The sequence below is a fragment of the Merops nubicus genome, unplaced genomic scaffold, assembly GCF_000691845.1.
Source record: "Merops nubicus isolate BGI_N331 unplaced genomic scaffold, ASM69184v1 scaffold5566, whole genome shotgun sequence".
NCBI lineage: Eukaryota > Metazoa > Chordata > Aves > Coraciiformes > Meropidae > Merops > Merops nubicus.
In genome coordinates, this window is record NW_008612806.1 from 26,689 (window position 1) to 40,208 (window position 13,520).

Below are 13,520 nucleotides of genomic sequence, written 5' to 3' on the forward strand. Positions count from 1 at the left end.
TTTGCCCCATTCCCTCTAGTCCTGTCACTACCCTATATCCTAAAAAGTCCCTCCCCAGCTTTCTTGTAGGCCCCCCTAAGTTACTGGAAGGCCACAATAAGGTCACCTTGGAGCCTTCTCTTCTCCAGAGCGCTCCCTCCAGACACCCCAGCTGCTGACGTGCTCCCCTTCCCTGCAGATTCACCCTGCTCCAGCCTGCTGGGGATGCTCTCCGGCCTCATCCCCGACCCGCAGATCTCGGCCTCTTCCGTCAGAGGCTACGACTGGTCCCCCAGCATGGCCCGGCTGGGGGGACGCACCCCCCGCCTGCCCCAGGCCCAGCCCGGGGAGGAGTGGCTGCAGGTGGACCTCGGCGTCCCGAAGAACGTCAGGGGCATCATCATCCAGGGGGCTCGAGGAGGGGACAGCGTGACCACCGCCGAGTCCCGCTCCTTTGTGAAGAAGTTCAAGGTGGCCTACAGCATGAATGGAAAGGACTGGGACTTCATCCAGGACCCCAAAACGATGCAAGCCAAGGTAGGCACTGCCTGGAGCAGCTGTAATACAAGGTGCTTCTGGCTGTCTTCAGTCTGCCTGAATGGGGTCTTGGGGAATTAGCTGTCTCTCCCCCCCCAGAGACCTTGGGAGCTTGGGCTGTCACCATAAAATCCGAGGTTGTGTGTCCTGATGCTGCTCTAGGCTGTACTAGGGGCTGTAGGCTCCACCTTGCCCCAAGGATGGTAACTTCCCTTCATTTCGTTTTGTGGACCAGGCCTGGGGATGTGCACTTCACCTTCTGGTCCTCCCAGCTCCTGCAGGTCAGAGCCCACAAGATGGTGTGTTTGATTGTTTGACACCAATTTGTGCCTTGCACCTCTGGCAGAGGAAGACGAATCTCAACTTGTCTTTGGGAAATTTGCTGTATCTGAAGTCCCTCGTGTCACACTGGTGTGACCCCGAAATCCCCTGTGTTTTTCCCATGCCATTGGAGTTCCCCATAATCTTCCTGCTTAGCAGTGTGGGAGTGACGAGGGGCTTGAGGGATAAATTAGTTCTCTGCTACTGCCTGTTCTGATTTTCTACAAACTCATCTGCTTCTGAAAATTTGGGTAGGTTATAACTTTTCCTGATCCTACAAATGAGTCTTAGAAGGCCTGATGCTATCTATAGCCCTCTGTTTGTTCCCCAGAGACTTGAGTTCATGCACGTAAGCTGAAAAGCAGCAGTACTTGGACCGTGAGGAAAGCTGAGCATTTACACTATCCTAGAACATGCAGTAGCTTCTTTATCTGCCAAAGGACAAATCTGATCTTATTTATATGTTAAGTTAGTGGATATTCCCCAGGCTTCCCCTGCATGGCTTGGATCAGAATCTGACCCCTGAATATAAAGCAGAGGCCAAGAGATTGTGCAAGTTTCTTAGAAACAGCCTGTCTGGTCCTCTTGAAACTGAGGAGGAACAGCTCAATTTCTGTTCAGCTGGACTGGATGGCCCGGAGTCAGACAGCTAAACTATTTCAAACTGTGGCTGCATCCTGCCAGACACGAATTATCAGGTCTGGTGGAGAGCATGTGGGCTGCACACATCACTTGCCTTTCCTCTCTGTGTCTCTCTAGCTTTTTGAAGGCAACATCCACTACGACATCCCCGAGGTGCGGCGGTTTGACCCCGTTCCTGCCCAGTACGTCCGAGTGCACCCCGAGAGGTGGTCCCCAGCAGGGATAGGAATGCGCCTGGAGGTGCTGGGCTGCGACTGGACAGGTAGGAGTCCCTGTGCCTCTGCCCACTGGGGCCTCAGCAGGCACTGAACCAGCAAGGTGCAAGTGTAAGGTTGTTTGTAAGGGCCGTGCTGTGGCAGGGAGGTTGCAGCCGTGAGGGCAGAACCTGCAGCCTGACCCCTTCTTTTAACTCCACCTTAGCAAGAACTCACCTTGGTGCAGGAGGTAGCAGCAACGTTTGGACCCCAATCCAATCTTTCACACAGCTCTCCATGAAGGATTTGTCCCCAACTCCCTTCTCCCTCCTTTTAAATCCTTTATCTGGATGTTGTACAGGCTTTCCTAGTCTGTGCTGGGTAACATTTGGGCTTTTCAATCCAAACGGGTAAGATAAAAAGTTGGAAGAGAAGCAGAGGTGTGGAACAGAGGTGCAGTGACCAATACAGGTATCTCGAGCTGCCACCTCAAGGCTTTGCTGTAAAAACAATGGTCCCTCTCTCATTGAACCTCACATAGAAAGCCTTTTGCAGCAAATTGAGGGGATTTAACTCTGACGTCTCTACAACATCCCTAAGACCAGGGAAGCTCATTCACTTTTTCTTTCACTTTTTCCCACCTGTTTTTCACAAGCCTTGCAGCCACCATTGTTTGTAATACAGAGGTGAAAACTGTAACACACTCACTGGGATCAGTAGAAGTTCTGCCTGTGACCCTCTGAGGCTCGGTGGTGATTGATTGCTCCACAGTTTCATCCCCCAGAGCCAAAAATGCACCTAACAGCACATTGGGTCTGATGGTAGCTTTACAGTGCCAGGGGCTAGTTGTCCCTTTTTTTAATCTATTTTATTTTTTAATAATCTGCTTAAATCTGAATCTGGTGTCCAGATGTCAGTGATAAAAAGGTACGGTTTCCACTTAGAAACAGATCTGTAGAAGGCATTTTCTTGTAAGAATTCCTGAAAAGACACAAGCTTTCTTCCAACCTTTTTGAGGAGTCTTTACTACCCTTTTGTCCTGTGATGTGCCAGGAGATGGGTTACAAACACTTACCAGCAAATCACACAACACACATCCATACAATTAGGAATGATCATTTGTCACCTTTGAAGTCAACGACACATTTCCCCCTGGACTGGGAACCCCTTGCAAGTGATCTAAAGGTGAAATCAAGCTTTCTTCCAACCTTTTTGAGGAGTCTTTACTACCCTTTTGTCCTGTGATGTGCCAGGAGATGGGTTACAAACACTTACCAGCAAATCACACAACACACATCCATACAATTAGGAATGATCATTTGTCACCTTTGAAGTCAACGACACATTTCCCCCTGGACTGGGAACCCCTTGCAAGTGATCTAAAGGTGAAATCAGTTGGGATGTTGTAGGAGAAGGGAGCACTGTGGCCTTCAGGGGAGCAGCAGACACTGAGGCTCTGTGCAGAAGTGCTCGAGCAGCTCCCACATCGCTGCACATCTCCTGCAGCTCCCAGGAGTCTCTGGCTGCCAGGTCTCTGCAGACCATCAGGACCTCCAGCCGTCCAGGTGTTAGACCCTCCACTGCACTCCTGCAAGCTGGAGAAGAAGCAGGATTTGGCATCCTCAACTTCTGGTGCTATCTCTGGTCCAAATTTTCTTTTACAGCCATGTCCACGCTGGGTTTCAGTATCAGCAGCAACAGCCCGTGTATTTTCCAGCAGGGTGCTTTATGGTGGTTTCTCAGGGTGCCTGTCTAACCATTTGCACATTGTAATGTTTAAAACTCAACTGCCAAGCCATAAATATTCGTAGCTTTATTGATCTGCAGGCATTTGGCTTTGTAATCAGAGCCGGGCTTGTAATCTTGTGGATTCACCATGTTCTAAAAAAGCATTTCTCTCCCTGCTGCAGCCTGGGGAGCAGAGATAGCCCAGGCACTGAGCAGAGATAGCCCAGGCACTGAGCAGAGATAGCCCAGGCACTGAGCAGAGATAGCCCAGGCATTATCTGCATGGGAAATCCAGGCTGCCTGCACGCAGCACTCCTTAACAGCACCAAGGCAGAGCCCTCCTTTGCTGGCAGGACCCAGGCACGTTACAGAACTGGCTGTAAAGACCCAGGCAATTGCACTTGCCTGGGAACAAGATTAAGAGATGGATTAAAACAAGCTGATTGAAAATATTTTTCAAATGAGGGCCTAAGCACGTGTGTACCCTGCCCCAGATGTTTCTATTTCTCTTCAGCAGCAAGCGTCTTAATTACAGACTCAAACAGGTAACTTAACAGCAACTGGGCTCACAAACTAGTTGGCTAGTAACCCAAAAATTGGGAAGCAGGCAGTCAGCAATTGGCTTCTTTCAAAGACCTGCCAAAATTTCTCTTCTGAAGAGTGGAGATTGATGAATGTTCACTTGCAGCTGGTTTTCTCTCCTTTGAAGTTCCAAACATCTGGTTTCAATTGCTCAGTGACTTTGCATTTTGATCAGCAGTTACCACCAGTTGCACAGACACTTGCTGGGCTAGGGGGAGAGGAAAGCAAGCAAGCAGGACCTCTCTCTTTTTCACTTTCCATTTCACACATCACGTTGTCTTCCCTGCTATTTTCATTATCTCTTGTACCCGCCGTGTTGCGGCTCTGCCATGGTAACTGATTTTTCAAGATATATTTCTGCAGCTTGTCCAGGGCGATGAGACTCTGTTGATTTACATCCCCTCAGCATCTGTGTCCCGTGTGGGACTTGGTTTTCAAGGTCCTTCCACACTCACATTTTGGCTATAAATCTCAATATACAAGAACAACACCCTAAGAAAACGTGTCGGCTCTAAATAACTCACAGCTTGTGAGATGTTGCCTTCACCTGCTGCTTTTTTTTTTTTCCCCTTTTCCTTTTTTTATGACATTTTTCTGTGCCTGGCTGCTTGCAATTTGCTTCTTGGTTGCCTTTGGAGTTTTATGGGGTTGTAACAAATTTGAACGTACAAATTAAAAAGACTTTGAGGTTATTTGGTATTTTATCCTAAACAAAAGACAGCCACTGGAAGGAAAAAAAGGTAAAAAAACCCTGAGAGTTTATGTGCAGCATGTCTAATAACAGGAAAATAAAAGGGCAGTAAGGAGCCTATGGAAAATATTCAATGTATTTAGGCATTTCCTCCTGCTTCTGGCTTTATTAAATGATATCCTGAAGAGTGCCAACAAAGAAACACAATCACACATAACTGAACAAAGCAGCCTCTTTTTAAAAGTGGAAAGAATCAAGTCTGCTCTACTCCAGTTAATGCACCCATAAAAAGAGAGACTGCTGGAACCTAATATCATTTACTGTTGATCTTAATATCCTTCCCTTTCTTGCTTAAATTTCCCCTGACACCTGCTTGGGGGTTGTTTCACACGGGCCATGTTGGAGAGAGGGAAATTGGACAGAGACCCTTTGAAAGGGTAGTCAGGAGCCTGGAGTGTGAAACCAGATGCTTTCTGCAGTGAGCCAGAGTGCACTAGGGGATCCTCTGGGTCCATTTGTGGTTACATCACTTGTGGATTTGAGTGACTTGGTTTATAAATTGGCACGATTGCTGGGAATGTTGTGTGTGGGGTTTTTTTTAACGTGTCATATGCCTTTATGAAAGAAAAAGACCTTCTGCCTGTGATCTCTCTTGTCCAGTAATGACAGCTAAGTGGATTGCTAACACTAGTGTAGATTAAAAAATTAAGAGAAAAAGTAGTGTGTACGTCTAGAGGAGAGTCTTGTCCAACAGGAACTCTAAATCAAAAGAGCCCCTGTGTGGGAACAGCCAGATACCTGAAATTCAAACCATGCTGACATAAGGAGCATGAGGAGACCTCATGGTATTCTTGTTCTATCTCTTGCTGCCACTGGAAGAACATGAGAAAAAGATTTTTTGCTTTGTTTCCTCCTACCTGGGCTTTATGTACTGTCTACTGCAAATAGCTTCTCTGCTCTGTTTGTGTCAGATGTGAAGCCCACTGCAGAGACACTGGTGCCCACTCTGAAGAGTGAAGAGACCACCACCCCATACCCAACTGATGAAGAGGCAACCGAGTGTGGCGAGAGCTGTGGAGAAGAGGAGGGTATGTATCAGAGCAGCTCATCTTTAGCTCAGTAAATGATGGGTTAAGAGCTAAGCAGGTACTCTTATCTTCCCATTAGCTCCTATACATGGGGCTGATTCCTGGAAAGGTTAGAGTAATATTATTAGTGATAGGCCAAGATTTAAAAAAAAAAAATCAAACCCACAAGACAAAAACCCAAACCTGCCAAAATCTGATAAGTTAGATCAAGGAAGGATGCAAGAGCAAGAGATAGCAACTAATTCAGTCCCTAGGGTACGAGACTTGAAGAGCTGGTCTCCCAGCTTCCTTATGTGACCTGAAGAAACTCACTTAGTGCCCTGTTTAGAGCCACCTCTGTTCCAGATCTCCTTGGCTGGGTGTCAGAAATTCAGAAGGTGATTCAAGGGAGATTCAGACTGCCTGGTGTGCAGGGCTCCTTTTGTAGAGATCACAACTGTGGGACTAAATCATGACATGTAGAGAAGGCTGATATCCTGAACACCTATCTGCTAAGGATCATCTTCCCTAATATCAGCTGCTTAAAATTTAGAAGGACAGCCTGGGCTCCTTGTGCAGGCAGCAGAGAAAGGGGAACACTGACTCAAGGCAGGAGTTTGTCCTCCTGGTCTTAGAATGCTGTCAGATGTGCAGGGAATGGTTTAGTATCTGTGGCACTTGCTTGCCTTGTCTGCCTATAGAGGAGACAATGTTTGTGCTTCTTGAGAGCTGGTACTGGGGGGCATTAATATTCTCTGCCTCAGATCCCTACCTGGAAAAGCAGATGTCATAGTCTTCTGCTCCTTGCAAGGGGGAGGTGAGCATCTAAAGCTTGGGAATTGTCCAGATTGAAGGGAGAGGGCTTGGCAGAGCTGTGCAGTTTGTTGTAAGGTGTGGTATGCAGGAGATGCACAGCCCTGGGCACGACAGCAGAGCCTGAGCCTCAGCACTGAGCTGGGGCATTCACACAAGGACTGCAGTGAGAAATCTCAGGAGGAAAAGCTATCATTTGAGAGAGCTCCTAGGAATTCTGTCACTTCAGCTTCCTAGCTCAGAGAAAAAATTAATGGGTTTTAAAATAAATACATTTTTTTTTCAAGTACATTAATTGGCTTTTTCACACCTCCCATTGGGATTTTGCTGTAGTGGAGTTCTGGAAACGCAAGTTGCAGAAGTAGCTCAGAGGGGCTGATTCTGGTTGCTCTGCCTCAGTGGTGAGCCTGTGCAACCCTGCTACTGTCAAGGCACTTGGGAACATGCTGAAAGGAAACTTAGGCCCATAATAGTCTTTAGAACCACGTGATTCCTGGGTGCAGTCCAGGGAGAGAGAGTGAGCAGAGTACACCACAGAGCGTGGAACCAGCCTCCCTGTCAGCTTCCCTCAGATTTAGCAACAATTTTCATTCTCATACTCCATAAACAATGAGTGTGTTTCTCTGGACAGACAGATTTATGACAGCCAAACAGAAACAATGCTGCTCTCCAGGGTAGGAGATTAGATTGGAATAAAAGGATCCACGATCTGCATTGTTTTATTTCGGAGAGGGAGCGTGTGTAAAGAAAGCCCTCTGCTCCTCACAGCAAAGTTCCCCTGATGCCTATCCCTTGAGTCACTCACCTCCCTCTGCCTATTGCTCACTTTGTGGGCACTGTGATTTAAAACTTCCTCTTTGCTCAGGAAAAACTTGGCCTATAATTGGGCTCTGACGTGCACGTCCACTGAGTGCTTGGGGTGATCTCAGACCGTTCCTGCAGCCTCTGTGCCTTCCCCAATAGAAGGAGCCAGCAGCTGCCTCACGGCTCTGTGCAGCCCTTGGCATGTGCCCTCCTGCCCACAGACCTGTCCCTGCAGGAGGGCTCTCCAGAGCTTTTAGAGCTGTTGACACAGGGGAATTAGCCCCGCTCCTGTTTCACAGTTGAAAAGTTAAATGACTCGCCCAAAGACCATGTGGAGAGTCCATAGCAGAGCTAGAAATAGAGGACTCAGAACCCAAAAGCTGGAGCTTACGTTGGCCCCATGTTTCCCCTGGTAGCATTTCCCCAGGAAGGTAGGAAGGGGTGAGTGACAGCTCACCACGTTAACAGACAGCTCCCGTCTGCTGCAAGTGGCTGGACCTGTCACTCAGGAGCTGGCTTTCTGGAGCACTTGAGAGCCTCCTTTTGGAGCCAGAGCAGGAACTGATGAGCACAGGGCACTCAGGAAGCACTCCTCCCTGACATTTAAGAATGCATTTAATATTTGACCGCTCTAGGGGATGAAGAGAAGGTGCTGATTAGAGTCTGGAAGCATTTGGTACTTGCTTTTATATTTGCTTAGTTTGGTGGATTAGCCACAGGACATGGTGTGAGCATTTTGATGATGCAGAATTTAAGGCTGATCCCTGGAGCTGACAAAATGTGAGACAGCTTAAAAGCAGCAGTGTGAATGAGATTTCATGCTTTCTTCAGTACTTAAGGTTTGCCAGCTATTTCAGTTTTGGGCTGTTTTTTAATAGCAACCCTTTGAGTGTAGGTCATTTTTTTAATCCAACTTTATTTTGCTTCTATTTCTTTCTGTAAGATTTCCACCTCCCTGTGAACTTCAACTGCAACTTTGATCTCCCTGAAGGCCTGTGTGGTTGGTCACATGATTTGGAAACGGGTTCCACGTGGTCTTTTCAGCCTACAAGCACCTGGATTGGCGACTCTGAACCGAGCCCTGAGACTGTGCCTGGTAAGATGGTTTAATAGCCTGTGAAAGCAAGGATGTGGGAGCTGATGGGGCTTTCTCCTTGTGAACAGTGTGACTGATTGTTGCAGAGCTGTTAAGAGTCATGAAAGCTGTGCAGAGCTGAGCATTTTCTTTTGTGGAAGCTTTCGGATGCTTTGCTGTATGGTTCATGACACATTTATAGCAGTGTGACCACTGGCACTGAATTAAATCAACTATCCTTTTGAGATAGCCTTGAATCATACCCTGGGCTTTGAATCTGTGAAGGTTAGCCTGGGCTTTGTTCTGCACACTGATCCAAATGTCCTCTGGAGGACCCAGTGCTTTTTCCCCAGAATTTCCCCTCTTCTGTTAGACGTGCATTTCTTCCTCCAGTCTGTTGCTTGGATTGCATATAGTCTTGGGCTGTTCTGCACACTGGGCTCACACAGGCTGGATTTCAGCCTCCTCCAAGTGAAGGATGAGCTAAGCCCTAAGAATGCTGACATATGCCAGCTTGTTGCTGTTTGACTTTTGCTCCTTTTCTCTTCTGTGCTTTGGAAGCAGAAGATTTGCATGAGCGTAGCAGAGCCTAATTTATGGAGGACCTCACTGAGATGTGCTGGCATAGGTTGGAAGGGAGCCTGCCTCTGGCAGAGTGGTTGATAGATCAAGTTCTTCAGCTTCACATCTTGGAACTCATCCTGGGACTGGTGCCTTTTTCTTACCCTCATTGACTTTGTGGCACGGGTGGCAGGAAGCACATTTGCCAGTTTCCTTGTAACAGTAGACTCCATCACCACAGCATCACTTCTTCTCCCTATCCATCACTGCTTAGTAAACTCAAGGCTCCCTCAGGAAGAGCTGGCTGATCTTACCTGTCTTCAGCTCTGCCCTGATGTCTGGTGACTGCAGTGCCTGCGTGCCATGCACCCAGGGAGCTGTGCCTGCTGTGCACTCCTCCCAGCCCTCCCTCCAGTGAGGTGGAGTCTCAAGATGCAAACCCTCAGGGGAACCTGTTAGCCACCTGGCAGAGGCACTGGCCAGATTGGCACTGCCACCAGCCAGTTGGAAAGCCATGCAGCCAACACCTGGTAGGCAGTGCTAAAGAGGAAAATATGTATTCCAGAAACATATGGGAAGAGGAGAATCTGCTGTATCTCCACACACAAATCTCCCCCACACGAATGCACACATCATTTCTCTCTGCAGCTCCTGAGGTGCTCAGCATTTTTCTAAGAGACAAGGTAATGCTCCAAGTGCAGCCTGTATGGACATCTGACAAATTCTTTGGCGTGACATAGGGTCACAGTGTCTGCTGTGGAGAGAAACATTTTCATATTTCAAGTGTTTATCTCTTCAGCATTTGAGTGCTTTAGAAGATTAATATCTGGAGCTCAGTGGAGCCTCAGGCAACAGGAGAGAACACTTACAGCCAGCCCCAGACTTAACAACCCTCCCCATCTCATCCACTGTAATAATGTTTAATTAATATAAGCCTCCTGCAAGTAGGATAGAAATTACTTATTTTTATAACTCAGACTCAATTTTTCATTTCATTTCCTCTCCCGCGAGTCTCCCCACAATTAGTTGGCCATAGTTTCTTAGAAGGCTGCTGTATGTGCAGACACACGTGTGAGCACGTCTGGAGAGGCTGGTGCTGCCTCAGCCAGCTCAGCACAGGGTGCTGATTTTCACCCTTCCTCTGCCCTCTCTCCTCTTGCTTGGTTCTGAATGGCAAAACCTCCAGCAGCGTGCAAAGGCAGCGCTGCCGCACCTCGCTTTGCTCCCACTCTCAGAAATTAAGGAGACGTGACACAAAAGGAAGCAACTATTTGCTTTTTTCCTCCCTGCACAGCTTTTAAAAGCAACTCAAGAAACATGAAAAAGAGGCAATGCCAGCCCCTCGGCAGGGACAGAATCGAAGCATTGTTTGGTTCACACTCCCCCATTCTTTCCCTGCCTTGCCCTCACGCTGCCTCCAGCACTTTTGTTTCTACTTAGAAAACTCATCCTCAGACTCCAGGGAGCAAGGAATGAAAAGCCCTTGTTCGGGGTGGTCTTTTCTTGTGAATTCCCCACCCTGGGGTGAGTGGTTGGGTGAAGGAGAGCAGCTGTGCTTGGTTTAGGGGCAGGGCAAAAGCTAACGGGAACTCAAAGCCACTTGAGCTCCATTGACTCTGATTTAAAGGTGCTGGCCCAGGCTAGAGGCCGTGGCTGCTCCACGGTAGCAAGGAAATGTGCTGTGCCTTTAAGAGCCACGTGGGATGTGTTTCTATTTCTCCTGAAAATGGCCAAAAAAAAAAAAGTTAAATTAAAAGGGAAAAAAAATAATAACGAAAGGAGGAGTCCTGGCTCAGTCTGCATGAGAGAGGGGGAAGGAAATGACCATGGTGAAATATCCTCTGTGAGGCACTTGATTAGAAAAGTCTGCTGAGAGACAGGCCTGGATTCCTCAGATATCTCCCCATTTCATTTCATGTGCTGCATGCAATTCCTCCTCGTCTTTGGCGCGCAGAACTTCTTGAGACTGACAAGACACCCACTGCTCTCATTCCACTATTTTTATTTCCAAGATACTCTTTCAGGCAGCTCTGCATTTCTTTTTTTAGCCCTGTGTTCCTCGGGCTCTTTGCACCACGGATTAGCTCCACGTCCTCTCCTCCAGGCTCCCGTTACAGGGCTGGGGACCCCGTTGGTGAAAGTGGACCCAAAGTGCCCAACTCAGCAGAAACCCAGCGTGGTTCCAGCTGTTACCCTGTCCTTTGCAAGCCTAGAAAATACTGTCTCTCCCTTCTCCATCCCCCCCCCCCTCAAGAAATTGCCAGGATTTTTCCCTCTGTGGATTTTCAGATGCTTCCCATTGGTAGAGAGATTCCCCTGAGCTGCACCTAGCAAGTTTCAAGGAGCAACAAGTTCGGGTTTCAGTGAGGTTTCAACCCCCTCCTGCTGCACGCAATGGCAACATGCCATTGGTGGTGTCAAGATAGACGTCTGAAGACCTGAAAATAAATCTGGGTTGGTGGGCTGGGTACCTCAGCTCTTCTCTATCTTTGAATTTCACTGTAGTCTTGCTTCTGAAAGGAGTAAAGATCCTGGGATGTATCCTTAGCGGGTAGGTGCTCTTGCGTTCATTGGATAGCTCTCAGTGATGCTATGCTTAGAAGCCAGCACTGAAAAGCTGGAATTGGTGTGTTTGGCTCATTTCTCCCCCCCTGCATTAAGTAAATCAATTTAAATTCATGATTAAGTAAATCCCTTGTGGTCCTAGAAGAGCACTGTGGGATCTGCACCTCTCCCCGTGCTGCTTCTCGTTCGGGTGAGCGTTGGGGCAGAGCCCCAGCAGCACTGGGAACCCCACGTTGTTCAGAGGTCTGCAGCTGAACACACAGGCAGAAGAGGAGGCAGCTGTAACCTCACAGCTCTCCACGCCACACAGTGCTTGGGCTAGGCGTAAAAAACCCACCAAGAGCTTCTGTTGTGGGCTGTGGCCTCGCTGGCTTTGAGGGTCAGGAATGCTGCTCGTTGGGGCTGCAGGCACTGCAGGGAGAAGTTTATTTGTTTCAAAGCGTTTCCAGCAGAGGAATGTTTGTAGTGCTCTGAAGTTTTGTAAGAGCCTATTTTTTAAGGAAAACAAATGTGGAGCTGTTTTTCAGCTGATGGTGACCCTTTACCATTCCTGTGGTTTTCCCATGGGATCTTTAAAAGGGCAAGTTTTGTGTTTTTCCTGCAATCCATGAGAATTTCTGCCTGAAGGCCTTCATCCTACTGCATCCAAACCAGTGGAAAGATTTCCGTGGTGTTAATGGAGCAGGGCTGGACAGGACTGGGTCCCCACTTACTCTCATGAGACCTACTCTCAAGGCTTGTGCCTTGGGGACACATCATGATCTCTGGGGTCAATCCTGTCCCCTTTGAAGTAGGAGGGAGTTTTGCGTGTGGAGTGGTGTGAAAGTCAAGCACTTCTGTGCAGTGAGTGAGCAGCTGCACTCTGTGGGAAGGAGACCACATACCCAGCTCTGTGTCTCCCCACTCCTGTGGTGCATATGCCTCTCAGCAGAGCTGTATGTGGCTCTCCTGACCCTTGTTTGCACAGGGAGGACAGCAAGCCCTACAAAGTCATTTGCACCTCAGCTCCCTGCGGCAAAATGGAGCTGGGGGGCCCTGGCACCCAGATCACAGGTTTGCTGAGCATTGGCTGGGCTGTGCAAGCACCCTGGCCATGGGATGGGGTCTGGCTAGGGCCAGACTGTGGCTGTCCTCGTGTATTTGGTCTGGCAGGGAAGCTGTGCCCTCCCTGCCCTCCCAGGGGGGAGGTGTGACTCCCCATCCCACCACGCTGGGGAGGATGTGAGGCTTAATTAAGAGAGAAGATGTAATGGCTCATCCATTAGAAAGGCTCCAGAGAGCAGGTGGAGGGCTTGGCTCTGGGCAGATATGGGGCTTTATGCCTTTTCCTGAGCTGATTTAGAGACTGAAATGGCAAGAACTTGGCAGGCTAATTAACACATAATCAAAATTGAGGGGATTTTCTAGCAGACACGGTGATGGAGTTAATATAAATATTAGTTTTACAGGGGATTGATTTCCCTTCCTAAATGAAAGTCTGTCATTGAGGAGAGGCCTGTCACTGAAATTATGGCTGCAGCCTTTTGAAGTGAATTTGCATGATTTGCCAAAAAAAAAAAAAAATTAAAAATATAATAACTATCCAATTTCAATCTGCATATTCATGCAGCTGCCATCCCCCTGTTACCAGAGCACCCTGCAGTCCTGAGGGGACCCGAGCTGCTCCCCAGGGAAACAAGCTCTGCAGTGAAGAGGGCAGTGACCTTTGGAGGGACACGGGCGAGGGCAGCCCAGGGTGGGTCCTCCCTGGGAGCAGCAGCTGTAAAGCAGTGCTCTCCAGTGAGGGGGAAATGCAGAGGGAATCTGAAATCTTGGTAATTGCTTGTGTACATCCCGCCCGACACGTTTTGCTGGAAAACCTCCAGATGTGCTGCTGGGACCCATGAGGGGAAGGTGCTTTTCGTGGGAGAGGGGGGTGAGGCATACAGGACCCAAGCACAGGCTGGCTGACCCTGCAGAGG

General features: G+C 48.4%; 1 protein-coding gene across 1 annotated transcript in view; it reads left to right on the top strand.

Annotated features, from left to right (window-relative positions):
- Window positions 1–13,520, top strand: part of NRP2 (neuropilin 2) — a gene marked incomplete at both ends in the record, with an annotated part of 39,805 nt that overhangs the window by 16,944 nt on the left and 9,341 nt on the right. Inside the window, 4 exons of the mRNA XM_008941652.1 lie at window positions 179–516; window positions 1,597–1,741; window positions 5,646–5,762; window positions 8,302–8,454. Coding sequence (XP_008939900.1) covers window positions 179–516; window positions 1,597–1,741; window positions 5,646–5,762; window positions 8,302–8,454 — 753 coding nt within the window. The remainder of the gene's footprint in view (window positions 1–178; window positions 517–1,596; window positions 1,742–5,645; window positions 5,763–8,301; window positions 8,455–13,520) is intronic.